The sequence below is a fragment of the Canis lupus genome, chromosome 28, assembly GCF_011100685.1.
Source record: "Canis lupus familiaris isolate Mischka breed German Shepherd chromosome 28, alternate assembly UU_Cfam_GSD_1.0, whole genome shotgun sequence".
Lineage (NCBI taxonomy): Eukaryota > Metazoa > Chordata > Mammalia > Carnivora > Canidae > Canis > Canis lupus.
In genome coordinates this window covers 29,708,546-29,730,744 of record NC_049249.1, presented here as the reverse complement: position 1 = coordinate 29,730,744, position 22,199 = coordinate 29,708,546, and the positions used below count along the sequence as shown (strand labels likewise).

The 22,199-nt window shown below is 45.7% G+C and overlaps 2 protein-coding genes across 4 annotated transcripts in view; both read right to left on the bottom strand.

The window, feature by feature from the left end:
* Positions 1 to 7,017, bottom strand: part of GRK5 (G protein-coupled receptor kinase 5) — a 212,296-nt gene extending 205,279 nt beyond the window's left edge. The window contains exon 1 of one of the 3 annotated variants that reach the window (XM_038578947.1): positions 6,723 to 7,017. In XM_038578947.1, the coding sequence (XP_038434875.1) occupies positions 6,723 to 6,774 (52 nt within the window). In that variant the 5' untranslated portion in view covers positions 6,775 to 7,017. Of the gene's footprint in view, positions 1 to 6,368; positions 6,388 to 6,722 lie in introns of those variants that run through there. The other 2 variants (XM_038578948.1, XM_038578950.1) reach the window with 2 other exon arrangements.
* Positions 7,018 to 7,122: 105 nt separating this feature from the next.
* Positions 7,123 to 7,954, bottom strand: LOC119877678 (collagen alpha-1(II) chain-like). The gene is made up of 3 exons (XM_038577981.1): positions 7,927 to 7,954; positions 7,647 to 7,846; positions 7,123 to 7,578 (listed from the first exon to the last, which is right to left on the bottom strand). Exons 1-3 carry the CDS (start codon positions 7,952 to 7,954, stop codon positions 7,123 to 7,125), a joined length of 684 nt encoding a protein of 227 aa, XP_038433909.1.
* Between the last annotated feature and the right edge of the window lie 14,245 nt (positions 7,955 to 22,199).

The window sequence follows — 22,199 nt, the reverse complement described above, 5'->3', positions numbered from 1 at the left end:
CACATACAGCTAGTAACTACCATGTTGGACAGACAGCATACCAATTTAGAGGATTAGATACCTTTAACCCTTTCAGGGCATTTCAGGTGACAGGCTACACCAGAGGACATGCTCAAACCAATCCCAACAAAAAGCCAGAGAGGACAGTGGCCTCCGTCATCTTCACTCCAGAACTGTGGCCCATCAACCCCACCCAGGCCACTTTCCTAGGAAGACTTCCAAAGTTCCACCTGGAAGGCACCCAGGCACACCAGTTTTCTTCTTAGATCTTGTCATTTCTCAACCAAATGGTCCTCTTGCCCTTAAATTTAGTGTTTTCCATTTGTAGGAAGTGACCTTCATAAAAACACAATGTCTTAGAAAATTAGCAGCCGTCTTCCACGTTTCAGGACTATCCCTCAAGTATGACCTTTGAATTATCTCCTTAGATCTTACTTTAGTCCCTCAGGCCATCTCCCAAGTTCTAGGAATGGCAAAGTCCATACAGTGACCCAGCTAAGCAGGTCACACCACCAGCAACTTCAGCATTTGGGGGGGGGGGGGGGAATCTAGTTCTACTTATATCTGATTTAGCAGTTTAAAAGCCTGAGATGATAATGATGAGAGGCCCAGTTCCACCTGTGCACCCACCTCCAGCAGCATCTCTGTAAGGCTGACATCCTCCCACAGGGCCCTTCAACAACCAGATGTTGAATGAATGAATGAATGAATGAATGAGTGAGTTTACCCGTGTTAGAATCCCCAGAGACAATTTATAATAGTTTTCCCTAGGGACACCTGAGTGGCTCAGCGGTTGAGCACCTGCTTTCAGCTCGAGGCGTGATCCCAGAGTCCCCGGATCGAGTCCCACATCAGGGTCCCTGCATGGAGCCTGCTTCTCCTTCTACCTGTGTCTCTGCTTCTCTCTCTGTGTGTCTCTCATGAATAAATAAATAAAGCCTTAAAAAAAAAAAAAAAAAAAGAATGGTTTCCCCTAAATGAGACACTGAAGTGGGGATGGTATGGTCTAGTCAGGAGGTTAACTGCCTTCTTTTTAAAACATAGCATGTGGTATACAAAGTGAAGGGCATCCTCCAGTGTTTGGATGGTACTAAATGGAACATAGTCTTCACCCCAAAATGATCAATTTTGAGAAGCTTGATTTATTGGTTAAAATCTTTTCAGCCTTTAGGGTATTTTTAAATACAATTTTTCACTGAAGTAGTACAAAATGTGTTTTAAAGTAGAAACCACTCCTATTATCTAAGCCCGCATAATCCATTTTAATCATCTTAAAATCACATCTTAAAACTTTTTATCTTCACTATTCTATTTTGGTGTGAGGTGCGGGGGTGGGGAGAGCAGGACTGGAGAAACTCCTGGTTTCCTTTTTTTTTTTTTTTTTTTCATAAGATTTATTTATTTGAGAGAGAGAGAACAGGAGTCAGAGGAGAGATAGAGGGAGAGAATCCCCAAAAGACTCCCAGCTGATGCAAGGCTCAATGCCACGACCCTGAGATCCTGACCTGAGCCAAAACCAAGAGCCAGCTACTTAATTAACTGAGTCACCCAAGGCGCCCCTCCTGATTTCCTTTCCTATGGGGTCACCTGTTTGGGGTCATTGTCTATGGTGATCTTAAGTTTCTGCCCCATTGCATGGTTGACTGTGGTGATATCCTTTTGTGACCATAAGACTGTTTTTATTTCAAAATGTATCTAGATATTATAATGCTTTACCTTGAGCCACAAATATCTTGGCAACAAATATTAACTTTAAATATTGCCCACAGGGGCACCTGGTTGGCTCAATCGGTTAAGCATCTGACTCTTGGTCTCAGCTGAGGTCTTGATCTCAGGGTCCTGGGTTCAAGCTCCACTTTGGGAGCCCAGCATGGAGCCCACTTAAGAAATTAAGAAATAAAATGAAGTAAAAATAAATATTGCCCACAGTCCTGGATGGTTTCCCAAGAACACTGGAAGCTCCCAGGTACAGGCTGAATAGCCCTTGGAAAAGGTGAATTTGGCTGTATATTGGGCTCTTTCCTGAGTCCACTTAGACATTTCTGAAGTCTTCAGCCCAGACCCAAAGGGTACCGTTTATCAAGCCACTACAACAGTTACAGCTTCTGAAGACATCATTTAAACAAGGATTCGTTTGGGCACTGCAAGAATCAAGCTTTTTGGAGTTTAGAATCTGACAAGAAGCCGCCAAGCTACTGACAGATAAGAGTCTTGTGGGCATTTATCTGATGATTTTTTAAAAAATAGGCCGCTCAATTAATTAAAATCATCACTTGAAATCTTTCTGTAAGAGAGCAAGGCCTTCTGAAAACATTGCTTTTGGTTTCTCTACCTCAAAGTCATCAGTACTTAAAAAGAAACGTAGAAAAAATAAAAGGCAGTTTCATTTAATGGCATTGTAGGGCCAGGCAGCTCCCAGCCTGGGTGACCGCTGAAGCTCTCCCACACAGTGAGATTGGAGGGAGAAGTGCACGGGGCGGGAGAAGTATGCCTGCCGGTGGCAGTAAGGAGGCTGTAAGCTTCAGAGACATTCCAGGGTTCTAATAATGAAATACACTGACGTGTCATTTCATCATCGCGAGCTGAGGGTACAAGGGAAAGAGGGAAGGAAGCTCGGGCTTGGAGCCCTGCTGTGGAATGCTGAGTCTGTCCCAGCAGAGCCTGCCCCTCACGGGCTGGATGTAGGTTCCCTGCCTCCTACCATCCCTAGCCTCTGCCAGCACAGAGCTGCACCTTTTCCCAGGCCCCTAATTGCAATCATCAGAGAGCTCCAGGCCCACAAGCCACAGAGTTATCCGAGAGAAAAGTTCCTATATTTGCTGCTTTTCGGCAATTGTGACCAATGGCAAAGTCATTACATTTCTGACTTCTGGGTTCCTGTGCTCGGTGCCTGCTAGGATGCTCAGGAAATGCCAAGGAAAATGTGATCAATACTTCCTCTGTCATCTTTATTGATCAGCTATGGCTATGACTGGCCTGTGAGGAAAGGTGAGCCCCTGCAAAATTGCTTCTCACCATGGTTCACTCAAGAGTGAGGCAAGAGATCTGGAATATGAGAAAAACATAAAAACCTTCACTGCAACAGTAAAACCCAAAAGAAACACACAAAAGACGCTCTGCAAACACTCTTTCTCACTATTATTTCAACACCAGCTTGCTTGCCAATTTTCTGGGATTCTAAAATGTAAATAGATAGATAGATATAGTTAATCTGGGTCTCTTTTCATTAAATGCTTAATCACTTAGCTCATTTCCATAAATTGGCATGAATTCAGTCTCCACTTCTTTTTTTTCCTGAACCACTTTTTAGGAGAGTAATCTAAAGTCCCTAAGAGTGATCAAGTCAGTGTTTTCTCATGAGACAAGGACAAATACACAGCCCACAAGATACATTTGGGTGGTTTAAAATTTTGAACCTAGATTATCTAGATCTATCTTTTCTTATTTCAAAACAACCTTCACAAAGGTTGTTTGCTATGTTTTATAATGATTAACAATGACTCATTTTACTCTAACCCACTTACAGATTTTTCTCTCTTACTGATATATTCATCTTTTCCCTTTATACGTACTTTATTATGGTAAAAATCTGAATTTACAGTGAACTAAGAAGCCATCTGCCTTTAAGAATGCATAATAATAATGAAATATCAGCCCCAAAATTACCCACCAACATGGACAACTACAATTTTGTTTATAGCATTTGCAAAGTGAGTCTGTCTTTCTTCAAGTCCTGTTCCTCTATTGTTGGGGACAAATGTGACTTGTACTTGAAAGCCTTATTTTAAATTGTTTACAGTGTATTTTGTTAAGTGAAGTAAATTAAATTTCACATACGCCCATTATATTTCTCATCTGTGACCTTTCATAAGAGTACGAAGTTAAGAAGGGCTTTTTAAACATTCTAAACAACTCAGATTATTCAAGATACCATAAATTTTACATTTGAGATTTCACTAAATTGACTGAATGTTTTCACTTCTGATTTTTTGGATGATATGATTTTTCTGGAGAATTCCTTAATTTAAATGAATAACTTCAACAATATGGTAACCGAGAAAAGAAAAAGAAAAGAAAAAGGTTTTCTTTTTTTTTATTTCTAAAAACTTCCACAGTAACTAGAATACATGTGCTGGAATCTCTAATAAAGACCCAAGAAGAAGAAAGTAGAACATTTAAAACTGGGAATTCTTGGGCAGCCCCGGTGGCTCAGCGGTTTACTGCCACCTTTGGCCCAGGGTGTGATCCTGGAGACCCGGGATCGAGTCCTGTGTCAGGTTCCCTGCGTGGAGCCTGCTTCTCCCTCTGCGTGTGTCTCTGCCTCTCTCTTTCTCTCTCTGTCTCTCGTGAATAAATAAATTAAATCTTTTTTTTTAAAAAATGGGGATTCTCTTTAATTGTAAGAAAGAAAGCTGGGGAGAAATGCAAATTTAAAGATGAAGTTTCCATGTCAGTGATTAATTTTTCTCATTCACATGTCAGTCTCTCCCTTTCCTTACAGACAAGGCCCTCTCCATTTCAAAGGCATCGTCCAAAGCTATTTCTTCACCATGAGATGACTACCAAACTCTCCAAGAGAAACTGAAAAGACTTTCAAAGGCAAAGGAAGTGAAAGGCACATTCTCCAGCACTTTTAATCACTGTAATTCAGTCATTCTATATAAGCTTCCAGCCTGCTGTTCTCTTCCCTAGTGTTCCGTAAAAAAGAATTTGTTAACCTGCCAAGCAAACATATCAGGCAGTGGGAAAAAAAAAAAAAAAACAAAAACAAAAACTAGAGAGACCAATTTGGGAGAGAAAATTGATTAACATTTTGCCAACTCCAAGCAAAACATTTTTTAAAAAGCAACCAAATGCTGAGGGCAGAAGAAAGCATGGCCCAAGCAAACGAACGTGTAGAGCACCAAATCTAAGGGAGAGGATTCCTCCTTAGAGGAGAAACCGGTGAAACTTGCAAAGCCTCCAGCACCATCGTATCCAGTGATTTCCCAAGAAATAATTTCAGAATGGAGGGAGGGTGGAAAACTTTCCCAGCCCTCAAGCCCTAAGCGATACAACCAAGTCCCGCCACTAGGTGGCGGTTGCAAAGGCTGCAAACAGGGGGCTGTTTTCTCCGCTTTCCCTCCCGGACGCACAGCCCAGTCCAGGGGAGAGCCCACTAGTCCCCACCTTGATCCAGCTCGCTAAAATGCCAGGTTAGGTCAAAAGAAAAAAAAAAAAAAAAAACACAACAACAACTCAGGCCTTAGAAACCTGAAGTTCCCAAGTAACAGCCACTCCTACAAGTCTGTTCACACCAGAGCTGAGCAATGGGGGGTTGGGGGGGGGGGGAGACACATGGTCGGACCTGCATATTTTAAACTCTGCTGGGGTTTGCAAAGCAAACCTTCCAGGCAGCTGCTTTAGGGCGACAAGTGACGACGAAATTACGACGCGAACGCTGGGTCGAGTTACTGGGCTGTGCATCACCCACCCACCCGCACAGCGTGTACAGAGCCACAAGGTGATGGAACTGGCTGGGTAAACATGAATCGTTTTATTGCTAGCCAGAAATTCTCCCTTCATTCATCAAAGTGAGTGAATGAAAATATTAAGTAGGTAAAGCATTTTCGTGGACTGCTTGCTCCCTGAGTATCCTTCTGAAGCCGAGACCTTACTTAGGCTGCCTTCTCACCTTGGGTGTCAAATAAAGCCTCCTCCCATGAAAGGGAAAAAACCACTTCCCCTTTTTGTAAAACGGCTGCACGCCAGAGCTCAAATCTTGGCAAAAGAGATGTTACATAAATTCCAGGTGTTCCTAAATATGTATATTTACACGCAATCATTTTTGGGAAGCATCTAAGTTTCCGGGCTACTTTTTTTTTTCTTTCTCTCTCTCTCTCTTCATCTCAAGAAGGAGTCAAAATGTGTGTTTACAGCTTTGACTTAGGCTCCTACCCACTTCGTTTTGACGATATTTCCTGCCAGCGAAATGCAGGAAATCTTAATAATTTGCACCCAAAACGCATCTAAGCACTCAGCACACTTACCTTTTTAACTGAACTCAGATCAGACAATTCAATTCCCATCATCAAGGCGGGAGGGGGTGGGGGGGGAGAGAACCCAACTCTGAAATTCTTAATTATTTTCTAGGTGATCCGTACAGCCATTCTCCGGTAATTCTACGAACAGGCTAATTCCTTAACATCTTACTTTGCCTTTAAAAGGCTTCCTTCCACACGACGGGATTTCCCTAAGAAACATTCCCAGCGGATGGTTTCCAGCAATAGCCTATATCAACTCAGCCTGCGCAAGCAAAGACTTGGCTTCTGCTAATTCCAACCCCCCCACACACACTCGCCCCAACACACACACCAGTTCACACTCACAGAAGCATCCCGGGCCGGCTCGAAAAGCTATTTCGCTTGCATGTTTGCCCGTCTCTTCCTGAATGAAGGCTTTTCCAACTGACCTTTCAACAGCTGCCGAGATGGCACGCACGGTCTGTAAGGTTAGAGCCGGAAACCACGGGAGATTTTAGCATCCGAATCCCTGCAACCTCTGCGTTTCTCCTTCTCTGCCCAAGTCCAGATTCTCGGAGCCCGAGGGCAGGGACCGCGAAGCGTCCGCCGGGCAGCGGGGCGGGGGGTCCTGCCGGCGACCAACTCCCCGCGGGCATCCCGCACGCGCACGGCCCCAGCCCGCGGCGAGCGCGCCAGCCACGCACCAGCCCTGCCTCTTACCTTCCCTGGCTTTCAGCAAGACCGTGTTGGCCACGATGTTTTCCAGCTCCATTGACAGTCGGCGGTCAGCGAGGGAGCCTGCCGGCGGGGCTGTCAGCTGCTGGGGGTGCTGCCGCTGCTGGGGGTGCTGCCGCTGCTGGGGCTGCCGCTGCTGCCGCCGGAGCCGGGGCCGGGGCCGGAGCCGGAGCCGGAGCCGGGAGCGAGCAGCCCGCCTCGCCTACCGCATTATTCTTGCTCTTATCCCTCGGAGTTTCCCCCTCTGCAAAGAGGAGCCGCCGCCGCCGCTTCTTCCTCCCTCTGTGTCCCCCCTCCCCCCTCCCTCAACACTCTCCCCCCCACCCCCCACCCTCCGCGTTTCTCTGTCACTCCATTCTCCACCCCTCCGGCTCCCTCGGATGCTTTAATGCCTCGGATGCTTCTGCCTCCCCTCCGTCCCTCCCGGGGGTGTGGTACTAGCGGGCTCGGGTGGTCGCACTGCGCAGGCGCCGGGAGGGCCGCGCCTCCTGCCTCGGCGCTCGTGGCGCGGGGCCTGCTGGGACTTGTAGTCCCGCGGGCGCGCTGCGCTGCAGCCGGAGCGGCGCTCGGAGGCGGGAGTCGGAAACCTGCCCCGGGACCCGCACCCCGACTGGAGGCGGGCGCGGCCCGGGGAGGCTGGGGGCGCCGGGCTGCGAGGAGCAGCGGCCCCGCCGAGCCGGAGCCCCCCGTCCCGAGGCCGGGATCCCTCTGGCCCGTTTCCCGCCTTGCCGAGAGCGGGGAAAGCGAAGTCCGCAGGCCCCGGCGGCGGCGGCGGCGGCGGGCGAAGCGCCGCGTTCCCGCAGGAGCCGGTGCGGGTCCCGCGCCCCCGGGCCGGGCTGTGCTGGAGGAAAGTCAGCCTGGCGGGCCACGCACGCTGAGGCCGGCCGGTGTGCGCCGCCTCACACGCACACACGCGCCGGGGCGCTGACAAAGGTGCACTTTGTTTCCTCCGAGGGCGCGAAGGGGTCTGCGAGTCGGCGGCGACCCGGCGCGGGGGCCCGCGTTGGCGGCCGCGCGGCGCGAGCGCCCCCTGGCGGCCAAGGGCTGGCGGCGCGGCGGCGGGTCCACGCGGACCGCGCCCCCCGGGGCTCGGGACCGCCCCCGCGCGCCTGGCGGGCCCCCGGGGCAGCGGGCGTGGGACGCGGCTCGCTGTGCTAACGCGGCGCCTTCCGGCAAGCGGGGCCCGCACCTTCGCAGCCCTCCTTGCGGTCCGACATCCCGACTTCCGAGAGCGCACGCGGAACCGCCCAAGTCAGCAGGGGGGAGCGGTAACGGGGGACCGCGCCGAGCCCGTGTTGGAAATACGTTTGCGAATCCGGGTGTATTGACCTGGGGGCTCCGAGCGCCTTTCCGCAGTGTGCTCTGAGCCCCAGACCTCAGGTCTACTCTCTGCCCCCCTTCCTGGCTTCCTTCGAAGGTCCCAGTCGTGGGCCCGGGCCCTGGGTGCCCCGGGGTGCGCGAGCCCTGCAGGCTGGGGGAGGGGCGGCCCGCCCCAAGAACAATGAGGCCTTTGCCTCCTCCGCGTCCTGCGGGCCGGGCCGGATATCCGCTCCCAGGCCGGCGCTGGGCCCGCTCGCTCGGCCGAAAAGGAGGAAACCTTGTGTCCCCAGGGCTGCCAGGAAGTGGCAGGGAGGTGCCGGCAGAAGCGAGGAACAATTACTACACGTTGGAGAACATACAGAAATCCGTGGACTTTCCAAGCCTTGCAAACCAGGACGGTTGCAGATTTTAGCAGCACAGAATGGTCTTGTTCCTGATGCCATATACCTACCACCACCACGACTTCCCGGGGTGTCGACTTGGGTCAGCGGGTCTCCCTGGGCCTCACTTCTCTTGTCTGCACCGTGGGGGCAACCACAGGTCGCCTGCCAGAAGGCAGGGAGCTGAGCAGATGACTTTTTAGGAACTTCCCCTCTAGGAATCATTGTCCTAAGCAACGCAGGCTTAGTCTTGGCTATATATCCACGTGCCGGGAGCCCTAACTTATAATGATAGGGTATTTCTGAAAGAATCCTAGAGCTCACCAACTACAATGGTCACTGGCCGCTAACTGGTGGCCTAAGGCCTGTTGCAGCCCAAAGTTTCTGTGGCCAAAGCAATGCAAAACCAACTAAAGTTGAATGCCTTTAGATAGTATGTGCTCCACAGCAGCCTTCTCAAACTTATATGCACACAGATCACCTAGGGATCTTGTTAAAACGCAGATTCTGTTTCACTACGTCGGTCCTGAGATTCTGCTGTTTCTAACAAACACCAAGGTTCTATCAATCCTGCTGGTCAGTGGACCACACTTTCAGTAGCAAAGGTCTACAGTTAACCACAGCCCCCCCCCCCCCACCATTCTGTTACCTTATACCCAGCCCAAATCCTCAGTGATTGCCTCATTTTACCTAACTGGCCTCTACAGATAGACATTTGAGTTTGCAGCTCTGAAAAACCCCGCTTGTCCCCCCTCATTTAACAGATGTGAAACAGACCCAGATAGAATAAGTGGGTTCTGCATGGTCATTTAGCAAGTGAAAGCCTAGCTACTTTCTCTGCTATGTGGTAATACATCCTGCCTGCAAAATAAATGGTTGTACTTTAAGTATCTGCGCCTCTGCGAGGAAATTAGGACATTCCAATGGGAGGATGGAATGATAATGGCTTGATTTACTGGATCCGACTCTGGGCCAGGTCCTATGCTGAGTGCTTTACATGGATTATTTCATTGAACACAACATCCGGATGAGGTAGAGAGAACATAGCCCTGTTTTATAGATAAAGTCACCAGGTTAGGAGAAGTTTTATAAATTGCCTAAGGTCGCAGAACGAAGAAGTAGAAGATGTGGGATTTGAACCTAGCAGTCTGACTCAGAGTCTATGCACTTAATTTCTGGCTAGCTCAGGCTAGCCAGCAGAACTTGGCTGCAATTATCCTGTTTGGCTGCCAGAGTGAAGTTAAATTGTATTGTAAGAAAGCAAAGCAGGCAGTTGGCTAAGTGATTAAGACTTAAGGGGGTTTTCCATTGCATCATTATAGCTTCCTATAATTCCACCATTATAGCCCCATTCCTTTCAATTAACTGCATTAACAACTGCAGTCCTCTAGAGAAATGGGTTTGATTCAAGAAAGAGCATGCTATTAAATATCAATAGGTAAGAATCTTGCCGGCTGAAAGCAAGAATACAAATCCAAATGGAAAAGCCAGTGAGTTTGAGAGAGATGGGAATATGTCAAATACTAACTTCCAGATCCACTCAAGATCAGCTGAACTGGAAATGCAAAAGAACCAGGGAATCTTACTCTTCTGATGCTGCTTGGTCACAGTTCTTGTAACTAGAAATCAACTATTCAGGAAAGTCACAAACTTATCTTTGTCCAGAAAATATAGATTGCTTTTGCCTAAATAATCAAACTGGCCTTCTGAATAGTACTGAATCTGGAGTTTTCAATCCTTCCCTGGTCTCACAGCTTTCTAATCATCAGGAAACAGCTGGAGAACTGTCTTTCATTCTCCTGTTTATTCTTTGCTTCTTCAGAGTTTACCTTTATGCGCCAACGCACTGTAGGGAATACAACAGCGATTTCCCAGGAGAACCTGCCACTGGGAAGGAAAGCAAACTGGAAGACTACCGAGATAAAAGGGAGTAAGAATCATCTTGGGCTCATGCACAAGGACTCTGGAAACAGAGAGGAAGAATGGTTTCAGGCACCAAGGAAGATTCCCAGAGAGGAGAAATGAGCGCTGACAGTGGGATTGGAAGTATGTAGTTGCCAGTTACACTCCCTCCTGAGAAGTCCCTTCATCCATGGTCTCAGTGGTTACCAAATTTGACATTAAAAATTTTGCCAAGCTCTTGACCACTGATTATTCTTCTGTTTACTTAATATTTTTCTTTAAAGTCAAGTCACTTAAAAAAAAAAAGACGGTTATTCATCCTAATCAGTAATATTTTTTAAATGAGGGTAGGAGTGGAAATATCACAATTTGGAAACAAGTGATCTCCAAGCAACACGTGAGGCCTGAGCAGCTGGCTCACGATGAACCACCTAATCTTCATAAATCTGCTGGGAGGCCTCACCCTCGTGTTGTCAGATGATTATGACCTTGAGACATCTAAACACCCACCTATTGGGTTCTGATGCAAGTTCAGAAAAGAGGTTCTTGACAATACAAATCTCCTGGTGGTCCCAGCCACACATGGTCTCTGTGCTCCTGGCACTGTAGCAGTTTAACACGGTCTTCTTTAGGGGAAAGAAAGGCTCCCTTCTTGGTGCCATGTTCTGTTAGGAACGTCTCCACAGTAGGCCGACTGGTGCCTTGAATAGATAGAAAATTGTTGCCTCCATTGTATGTAGAGGAAACTGGGCCTCAGAGAACTAGGTCTGTTGTCCCAGGTCAACTGGTAAGTGAGCCAGTTTTTTAGGTGTCTGCCTTCCCTACTTGAAGGCCTGAAATGAGTCTGTCATCTTTCAATTCCCATCCCTATAGAACCTAGTAAGTGCCTTATACCTAGTGAGTATCGGGCAATATTTACTGGCTTAGAGCAAATATGGCATGACCTAGCCCCACCAAAGTCTCTGGGGTACTAGTTATCTCATTCCAGTTAACTATCAAAATCCCCACATCCCTGCAAGATCAGAGATTAAAAGGGAAAAGGAGGAGACTCCCCTCCTTGTATCAGAGGTCAGCATCACAGAAAGTCACTGGCAATCTCCATCCCTAGAACCTCCAAGCCCATCTGACTGTACCTCCATCCTCAAATCCAGTTGTCTTCTGCAATCAGCCCAGTTGTTAAACAATCACCCAATTTTTTAAAAACACTAAGCAGACCAATTTTCATTCACTTTTCAGACTGAGTAAAACACAAGATATTCACTCCAAAAATGGCGCACAGAAAGGTGGACATTTTTTTATTTGGTTCAGTGCTGAGCACTCAGATTTAAATGGAGGAAAAATGTTTAAATTGGTAAGGAAATTACACAGCAAAAGTATAAAAGTTCATAGTGGGAGGAGGAAAAACAGCCTCTTTTCTAGTAATCTACTTAAAAGCCAATGATTTTCTGTTAATGCAGACAAGAAAAGAATCCAAACCATCATAAAAAAAAATAAAAAAACCACTTCTGGTCTTTTTATGACTACCATCTATCAGGCAAAGACATGACCAAAGCCAAGTTCATTTGTTTGAGCACAAGCCTACAGTGGAACTGTGGATACAATCATGATGACAGAGATAGAATTGCTTCTTAAAGAGGAGGAGGAAGTAAGATGAATGCAATGGTAGGAGCCCTTAAAACCAGATGACTCATAGGTGAAAGGGGCTCCAGCAGTTTCGACCCTAATGCTGTAATAACATAAACTTTCTCTTGCTCCAGAGACTCTGGGCCTAATTATCTCTAAGACATTAGTACGAAGCTTTTACTGTCCTAAGAGAAGCCACTGCAGGCATCTGAATATTTAATTGACCCAATAAAAAGAGACATACTTGCTCCCTCCTTGAAGTCTCAGCTAGCTAGTTACATGCTAAATGGAATCTATCAAATACTCAAGAGTTTTTTTAAAATGTAATGCTTTGCACAGATTGCTTTTTGGACAATTATATAAAATAGAGTATAATATCTAACTTGGCCCAATTGATCTGGAGCAATTTGATCCCCTTCTGTAGAAACAAAGGCACAGGTTATCATGCTCTAAAAATGAGCTCCTGCAGGAACTAGCAGATTGGAAGCACTTAATCCATGAAGCTGTCATAGTCTTTTCCATCCATAGAGAGAGGATGCCATCTAGCATGAACTCTAGAGAGCTGCAGCCGGCCCCTAAATGGCAATAGTGAGCCTCAGATTCCACGTTTTGTGGCCTAAAATCTGTTCTTGAGTGTGCTAAGCCAGTTGGTATAGAATACAAACTGTTCCCATGTACTATAAAGGGAATTCTGCTCATGAAGTGATTATTGGGTCATAGAATGTTTCTGTTACTTACTTTCAAGCTCTATAACACTGACATCTTTAGGATCTAACAAGGATTCCAAGGAATCCCCTCCTCTCCAGACTGAATCTGGCTGGTCTCTGTGGGATGACGTTAACTTGTTTTAGTTAAGGACACAAGGATATTCATTTCATTGAATGATTGGACCAAAACTCATTTAATTTGTCATCCACGGATGGATGTATTTATTATTACCAATCTTTTCCCACAACAATGAAATGATTTTTTGTGAAGAGTCCATGAACATTTTCTTGTCATATACCTTTTAAACCTACAATGAAATGAAATTCACTTTTTTTGGCTTTCTGTTCTGTGAGTTTAGACAAATGCATATACTTGTATAACCACCTGCCCAATCAAGATATAGCATCACTCTATCACCCCTGATTTTGTTAAGATTCCTATTTTCCTTCCCTTAAAAAACCCTGAGTTCCTGAAAATCCTAAACAATTAATACATGGTCCAGCACGTATATCCATGTATATACCTGAAAGAAAGAAAATGCACATCCACACAAAAATTGAACACAGACATTCACAGCAGCACAATCACAATAGTTAAAAGGTGGAAACAACCCAAATGTTCACCAGAAGATGAATGGATAAGCAAACTGTTGCTCAGACAATGGGATGCTATTTAATCATAGAAAGGAATGATGATGTACAAGGCTACATGGTAGATGAACCTCAAAAACATTTTGCTAAGCAAAAGAAGCCAGATGTAAAAAGACAAATATTGTATAACTCCATCTATGTGACATAGCCAGGAAATTCATAGAGACAGAAATATAGATTGGTGGTGGCAGGGCAAGGCTGGAGGGAATGGGAAACCTGCCTAATGGGTATGAGGTTTTATCTTGAGGTGATGAAAATGTTTTGGAACTAAATAAAAGTGTTGGTTCCCCAACACTGTGAATGTACTGAATTCCACTGAACTATTCACTTTATTTTTTAAGAGTTTTTATTTATTTATTTGAGAGAGCAAGAACAAGAGAGATCACAGAGGGAAAGGAAGAGGGAGAAGCAGATGCCCCATGGAGCAGGGAGCCCAATGTAGGACTCAATCTCAGGACTCCGGGATCATGACCTGAGCCGAAGGCAGATGCTTAACCAACTGACCCACCTGCACTCCTGAACTGTTCACTTTAAAATGATTAATTTTAGGGACACCTGGGTGGCTCAGTGGTTGAGCATCTGCCTTTGGCTCAGGTCATGATCCCAGGGTCCTGGGATTGAGACCCACATCAGGCTCCCTGCTCAGCAGAGTCTGCTTCTCCCTCTCTTCCACTCCCACTCATGCTCTCTCTCGTTCTCAATAAATAAATAAAATCTTTAAAATAAATAAATAAATAAATAATCTTTTTTTTAAGATTTTATTTATTTATTCAGAGAGACAGAGAGAGAGAGAGGCAGAGACACAGGCAGAGGGAGAAGCAGGCTCCATGCAGGGAGCCCAACGTGGGACTTGATCCAGGGTGTCCAGGATCACACCCTGGGCTGCAGGCAGCGCTAAACCACTGCGCCACTGGGGCTGCCCAATAAATAATCTTTTTTTAAAAAGATTAATTTTTGAGGTGCCTGGCTGGCTTGATTGGTGGAGTATGCAACTCTTGGTTTAGGGATTGTGAGTTCAAGCCCCTCACTGAGTATAGAGATTACTTTAAAAAATACAACTTTAAGTAAATAAATAAATTTATTAACTTTACATTACATGAATTTTACCTGAATAAAAAAAATTTTTAATCCAAGTAATAGTGGAATACTTGGGTCAGAGCAAGTGATGAATAATATTAATGTGCTAAACAACAAGGTACAAACTACCTGAAAAGTGGGATATTATGAGTCCAATTTTAAGTATAAGGAAATTATAGGCCAGAGAAATAAAAGAACCCTAACCAGAAAATTGTCCAGGTGGGACTCAAACACTAGTCTCTGATTCCATATGCAGTGTTGCTTCGAGTCTACTGCATGGTTTTCCCAAATGATAGGAAAATTGTATCATTTTTAACAAGTGGCTGTGATGCTATAACTTTGCCTTTATCTGAATTGTGACCCCCATCTGTTATCCTTACACTTTCATTTTAAAATAGTCACTTGTCAGGGCACCTGGGTAGCTCAGTGGTTGAGTGTCTGCCTTCAGCTCAGGTTACGATGCCAGGGTCCTGAGATCAAGTTCTGAATTGGAGTTGTCTCAGGGAGCCTGTTTCTCCTTCTGCCTATGTCTTTGCCTCTCTCTCTCTCTCTGTGTCTCTCATAAATAAATAATATCTTTCAAAAATAAATAAGTAATAATTAAATAATAAATAAAACAGTCACTTGTCTTAGCTGGCACTAGGGAATGGAAAGAAAAGCATGTGACTATACTGAGACCCAAGAAGACCAGCAGCAGCCCAGAGAAACTTCTGGAGCAAGGGCAAAAAGGAAGCTGAGCAGCCCAGAACAGGGGTGGATGCCTGAGGTGAAGAGCACGTCTGGGATCAACATGGACAAAATTTCAGATTCTCTGGGGCTCTGCAGAGGCCCAGGAATGGAAACTAGTAAAAGGTTGGACCAAAAAAAAAAAAAAAAAAAAAAGGCTGGACCACTTGCTCATCTACAGCTAGTAAGGGCTCAGACTTTGGGATGCCATTTTTGTTAGCCCAGCATGTCAGAGCAGAATCTAACAATCATACGGTGTCATCATTCGATCATTTGTTATTTCCTTCTTCTGACATTTATTGAGTGACTATTAAGCAAAAAGCCTAGTTAGGTACCATGGGAGACCCCCAAAGATGAATGAGACATTTGAGCCCTGCCTTTTTTTTTTTTTTTTAAGATTTTACTTATTTATTTGAGAGAGAGACAGAGACAGAGTTAGCTAAAGAGAGCATGAGCAGGGAGGAGAGGGAAAAACAGACTCTCTGCTGAGCAGGGAGCCCATTATGGGATCATGACCTGAGCCAAGGGCAGACGCTTAACCAACTGAACCACCTGGGCACCCCCCAAGCCCTTCCTTTAAACAGCTTCTAAGCTCTTGGGGCCACCAGTCACACATATAAGAAACTAGAATGGGGGACAGATCAACATGAGAAGCAGAGATTGCTGAAAGAAGGATGTTTTAAAACCATTTGGATCTGGTGTTGGCAAAATCTAGAAACCACCACATTCACTCACTGTGGAGGGAGCGTAAACTAGCACAGCCTTTCTGGAAGGCAATTTGGCAAAACATACCAAAAAACATAAATACACACAGAACCCTTAGTCATAATAGTTTCACTTCTGGAAATATGCCCTAAAGATATGGATAAGAATGTGCAAAAATTGGCTACAAGGATGTATAAAGATCATAATACAAGGAAAAATTTTGAAATGACACAAACCTCCACCAGTAGCAGATTGGTTAAGTACATTCTGGAACAACCACTGCAGAGGTATTCCTGTCAACAATGATGAACCCAAACCTAGTCATGAGGAAATACCAGACAAGCAAACTGAGGAACGTCCTACCAAAGAGCCAGGCTTTGTTCTTCAGTACTGTGAGGGATGAGGAAGATAGAAGACTGAGGAACCATTCCAAATTAAAGGAAACTATAAAAACAAAACAAAAAAAACAGACAACAAGGTACAAAGTGTGATTTTGGATTGGATCATGGAGGGTCAGGGAAGTTTGTGTGGCTAGCTACAAAGGACGTTGTTGAGACAACTGATGACATTTGAATATGGCCTGGGGATTCAGTAATAGTGTGTCAATGTTAACATCCCTGATTTTGATCATTGCACATGGTTAATATGTCAGAGAATGTCCTTGTGGTGAACAGTCAGTCAATCTGCAACCACCAGAAATGATTAAGACACAAAATGTGATTCAAATAGTAGCTCAAGGCAGTGACAGGTTTGTGATAAAACACACAGGATTTATTGCCAAAGAATTACATTGATGATAGTGGCCAAAGGCAGTTAGGGGAAAGAAGTGTCAGCCAGGGAGGTCAGAAGTGCCTATGTATGTGAATTTTTAGCCAGATTCTTCTAAATTGGCTAGGAGTCTGTCATGCGCCAGGCCCTGTGCTAAGTGCTGAGGATAAAGTAATGAAGGAGATGGAAGTGGCCCTTGCCCTACTGGGTTTCTGCTCAAGAGGGAAGCCAGACAAATACCTAACAAACAGATAAAGTAATGGTAAATGTAAGTTTCTGAACAAAGGATACAAACAAGGGTCAAGACAAAATAACACACAGTCTTTAAGGAAGTCCTCTTGGTGAGGATGACCAAGAGGTCACTAAGCTGTGACCTTAGTAAGGAGAAGGAGCTTGCCACATGTGAGTGGAGAGCATTCCTGCCAAAGAGGATAGCCTGAGCCAGGGGGCAGGATGGGGGTTGGGGAAGTAGGAGTAGACCAGTATGGCCAGAGCAGGAATGGGGTGGGGGGGGGGGAGGCTCCCAGTGCAAGCATGTGAGTTTTCTGAAAGGAGGCAGGGATTCAGACTGTGTCAGGCCCTTGTACAAATTTGGGTTTTACTCTAATGCAGTGGGGAGCCATTGGGGAGTTGTAAACAGGAGATGAAATGACCTGGTCAGTGTTTGAAGAAGAGCCACTGTTGCTACCAGATGGAGACTAAATGGGAAAGAGGCCAAGAGTGAAGGAAGAACGATGGGTTAGGAGGCTTCAGGGAATGGGAGAGGGCTGGGAGGCAGACAGGAGGGCCTCAAGCTTGGATGTCTGCAATGTCTCTAAACCAAGATCCATTTAGCATTATAGAGAGGAGCTGATGGGGACTGAAGAGGACGGCATTCATCCTCTACCAGCACTCCCCGCCTAGAGCATAAGACGAATAAATATTTCCACCTAAATCCTATAACCAGCCCGAGGATAGCGTCTTGTGTGACAATTTGTTTAGTGCTGTGCCCTACTTTGGGTTGGGTTCTCCTAGGCCCTGAGACGAGGGTTCAAATGAACGTAGCTTACATAGCTTACGTAGGAGGTACAGGAGATGCAGGTGAGGGAGGTGGAAGTAACTTCCCTGGGCAGCTAGAACTTAACGTGCGCAGACACTCTGGGAAACACAGCTCAGCTCATCCACCCAAGTGGTGGGGGACCTGGGGGAGCTCTTCTTCTTCTTCTTTTTTTTTTTTTTAATTTATTCATGAGAGACACAGGCAGAGGGAGAAGCAGGCTTCCTGCAGGGAGCCTGATGCGGAACTCCATCCCAGGACCTTGGGATCACGACCTGAGCCAAAAGCAGATGCTCAACTGCTGTGCTGAGCCACCCAGGCATCCAGAGCTGGGGTTTCTCTACACCAAATCCCTTCCCCAGGGCCGCTGCAGGGCTGCAGGGCAGGGAGCTAATCATGCTCTCTCATTTCTGTCTTTCTGCAGGGATGGGCACACTGCCTCCCCCAATTCTGAAGAAAGGCCTCAGCACAGAGATACAAGTGTTGACAGCTGGAAACCTCTGGAGCCCAAAAAGTGGCAGGGTCTGAGAGATACCAGAGACACGTAACAGAGTGGCCTGGACTCGGTGTTGTGTTTTCTTTCACTTTTGAAATAGAGCTCAAATGATGAAAGGGACTAAGCCTCTTTGACCACCAAAAGCCCTTGAGAAGCAGGGAAAGAATTCCAGGGAGAACACAGAGTGTTCTTGGACAGAGGAGGTGGTTGTGGAGGCAGAGAGAAGTCAATGTCTCCTTTGGGTGCTGGGCGGGGTGGGGGAAGGCAGCAAAGAATAGATTTGAAGACAGAAAACAGGAGTTTGGTTTCATGTTTGTTAAGTTTGCAGTGTGTAAGGGACATCAAGGGGAGATGTTGGCAGGCAGGACTGGAGATGCAGCTCCGAAATGGGGATAGGTGGGGGCGCAGGGGTGGCTCAGTTGCTTAAGCGTCTGCCTTCGGCTCACGTAATGATCTCAGGGTCCTGGGATCAAGCCCTGCTTCAGTTGGCCAGGCTCCTCGCTCAGCAGAGAGTCTACTTGTCCTTCTGCTCCTCCCTCCTGCTTGTACACACTCTCTCTAATAAATAAATAAAATCTTGAAAAAGAAAATAAAATAAACAAAAAGGGGATAGGTGGCCAGAGAAGGAAGAACAGGGGGAGCAGAGGATGTTTAGGGCAGCAAAACTATTCCAGTAAAACTATTAATGGAAGTGTGTCCTTACATATGTGTCCAGACCCATAGAACATACAACATCAAGAATGAACCCTAAGGTAAGCGATGGCCTTGGTGATAATGACATCTCAGCGTAGGTTCACATACTGTACCAAACGTACCACACTGGCACGGGCAGTGGATGCTAGGTAGGCTGTGTGGACGTGGGGTCAGGGGACAGGTGCATGCTCTCTGAAAGCTCATGCAATTTTGCTGTGAATGTAAAACTGCTCTAAAAAATAAAATTCATTTTTAAAAAGCTGGGAGGGGAATAGGTGAAGGCGAAGCAACAAAGAAAAGGAGGGGAAAGGTTCCAAAGAAAGCAAAGATGCACTAGGGATGGGCAGAAGTGGGGCATTTGCGGGATAGGCAAACTCTTACTAACCACAGGCCCACTGTGTGGCGGGCACTCCCTCTCTACAGCTTCACAAGAAGCCTGGAGGTGGGTGTCCTCAGGTGGAGCCCTGGGACTCTGAAAGGTGAAATGATCCATGAGGATTTAAACTGAGGACAATGGACTCCTCCCATCTGCTGCCTGCCTTACAGAGACCATCCTGGGGCAGCAGAAGGCAGTGCAGGCGATGCTGGACAACAAGGGTGAGAGGAGAAACCTTTGCTAGGAGACATGGCTCTACTTTGAGGCTTCATCCTCGCTGAACCCAGGAGAAAGCTGAATTTGGGGCTCCTTGTCCATGAGAAAAGAAGAAAAAAAATTGAATGCTTTTTGCCTTGGAAAGAAGAGGAACTCAGCACAACCCAGAGTAATGTTTGCCATCTCTAATTGTAGCCCCAACTACCAGAATGTCACTTGTGGTTCCAGGGAGGTATTTTCCTAATCATCATAGAAAATAGCAAGTATCTGTTCATTTGCCTTTCCCTCAATGAGGTCCAAAAATTCTTCTCCCAAATTCAAAAGGGAGAAATGTAATTATTTTCTACTCTTTTGGTGATGTGGACAAGGTGTTTGTCTTCTTCCTTTAAGAGAACAATTTGTCTCCTTGTTGTGACAGCTAGAGAAAGCTGGATAAAAAGATGGTTTTTTTCCAGAATGAGTGTAGAAAGAATGTTTTGGCCACCATGCTGGTCACTGCTTATTTATTCGCTTGCCAGTTTTGAGCAGTTGCTATGAGCCAGGCACTAGCCTAGCCATCAGGACTACAAAGATGAATAAGACAGAAACTCTATTCTCAAGAATTCCACAGTATCATTAAGACACAGGGCAACAGAAGATTCTAATGTGATATGACAAGAGCAAGAAGAATGAGAAAGGCCTATGCACAACACTTTCTAGGCACTGGGAAATGGATGGGAGAGGCGGGCAGGGAAGGTTGGCAGGACAATGTTGATATTGATTTTTTTTTTAACACTTCATTTATGCATTCATGAGAGACACACAGAGAGAGTCAGAGACATAGGCAGAGGGAGAAGCTGGTTCCCTCTGGGTAGCCTGATGCAGGACTCAACCCCAGGACCCCAGGATCATGCTCTGAGCCAAAGGCAGACACTCAACCACTGAGCCACCCAGGTGCCTCTTGATATTAATGGTTAAACACCAGTCATGGTTGTGTTTTCATGGAATGAACAACTGGAGGACTCTGCTTACCTTTCCAGGGTAAGTCTCTGGGTGCAGCCTGGGATGAGCTGAAGGCCACTCCTTTGTAGTTCTGAACCGACCATTGGAAGACTATTGTATAAAATTCCTTTTGGGCCTCTCCGGGCCTGAGATTCTAGAGTATTTCATTCCCTTTAGGATAAGGGAAATCAGGGCAGCCCCGGTGGCTCAGCGGTTTAGCGCAGCCTGCAGCCCAGGGTGTGATCCTGGAGACCCTGGATCGAGTCCCATGTCGGGCTCCCTGCATGAAGCCTGCTTCTCCCTCTGTCTGTGTCTCTGCCTCTCTCTCTCTCTCCTCTCTGTGTATTCTCATGAATAAATAAATAAAATCTTAAAAAAAAAAAAAAAAAAAAAAAAAAAAAAAGGATAAGGGAAATCAGGCTTTAGACAGAGATCAGCAGAACAGGCATGTCCACTGGAGTGTTCTGGGTTCTAATGGTCCCGAGCCAATGAATCCCTGTGTGACTTGAGGAAAGCTCGTTAACCACAGGCAGCCACCTCAGCTTCCTGTTTGGAAAAGAAGTGATAAGCAGTGGTACTTCCTCTCCAGTGGCCAAAAGCCTCGAAAATTGGGCTACTGTGTCGAACCTCCATTTGGTGTGAGGGAAACAGTAATGCTTTGTTTGAGCGTGCTTCAAATGCCAGTGTGAAGAATGACTTTTGGAACAACTGAGATTTATGGAGATACAAATAACAAAATGTCTTAGCTTGATTTACAGTAAAGGAAAAAGCAAAAAGACACCTAGAAGGCAGTACCTTCCAAAGATGAAAATTAAACCATGTATTAAAAAGAAAAAAAATAAAATAAATAAAAAATAAAAAAATAAATAAATAAATAAATTTCAAAATAAATAAATAAATAAATAAAAAGAAAACAAGGGGCAGCCCAGGTGGCTCAGAGGTTTAGCGCCGCCTTCGGCCCAGGGCCTGATCCTGGAGACCCAGGATCGAGTCCCACGTCGGGCTCCCTGCATGGAGCCTGCTTCTCCCTCTGCCTGTGTCTCTGCCTCTCTCTGTGTGTGTCTCTCATGAATAAATAAATAAAAATCTTTATTTACAAAAATAAATAAAAAGAAAACAAATTTAGACAAACACATATAAGATGTAGACACACAAGTCAATACAGTAGGAATTTATGCTTACCATCCGACAAAGAGAACTTTTTAAAATTGTACCAATCTATTGGACATCCAAAAAGTAAGAAACAGAAATCTGTATCAATCTTATTTTTTTAGATTTTATTTATTTATTCATGAGAGGGGGGTGGACACAGACAGAGGGAGAAGTAGGCTCCATGCAGGGAGCCCGACGTGGGACTCAATCCTGGGTCTCCAGGATCACGCCCTGGGCTGCAGGCAGCGCTAAACCGCTGAGCCACCCGCGCTGCCCTGTATCAATCTTAGATATGGTCAAGATTTGTTTTTAATCATAGCTAAAACTCATCTCAGGTAGATGGGGGTCTGATAAGTGTCTTACCATTATGGTCACCCTTATTGCTCAGAGTTAGCTTTAAAAGAAAAGAAAAAATACCAGGTCCCTCAAGTAAGAGCCTAGTCCAAGAGCAGGGACTTTGTTAGGCTGAGAAGATTGAGCCACAGGGAACTGGTACACTACTGGACTTCTAATTTTCCTTGACTTCATGTCCTTCTAGCATCCAGAAGACCCTAATGTGAGACATTTGGGAGATCAGAGCTCGTGCAAAAGCCTCATTCTTCATTCCTGAATGAAAGGAGGAAAAGGAACTTCATCACTTTGAGAAAAACAAA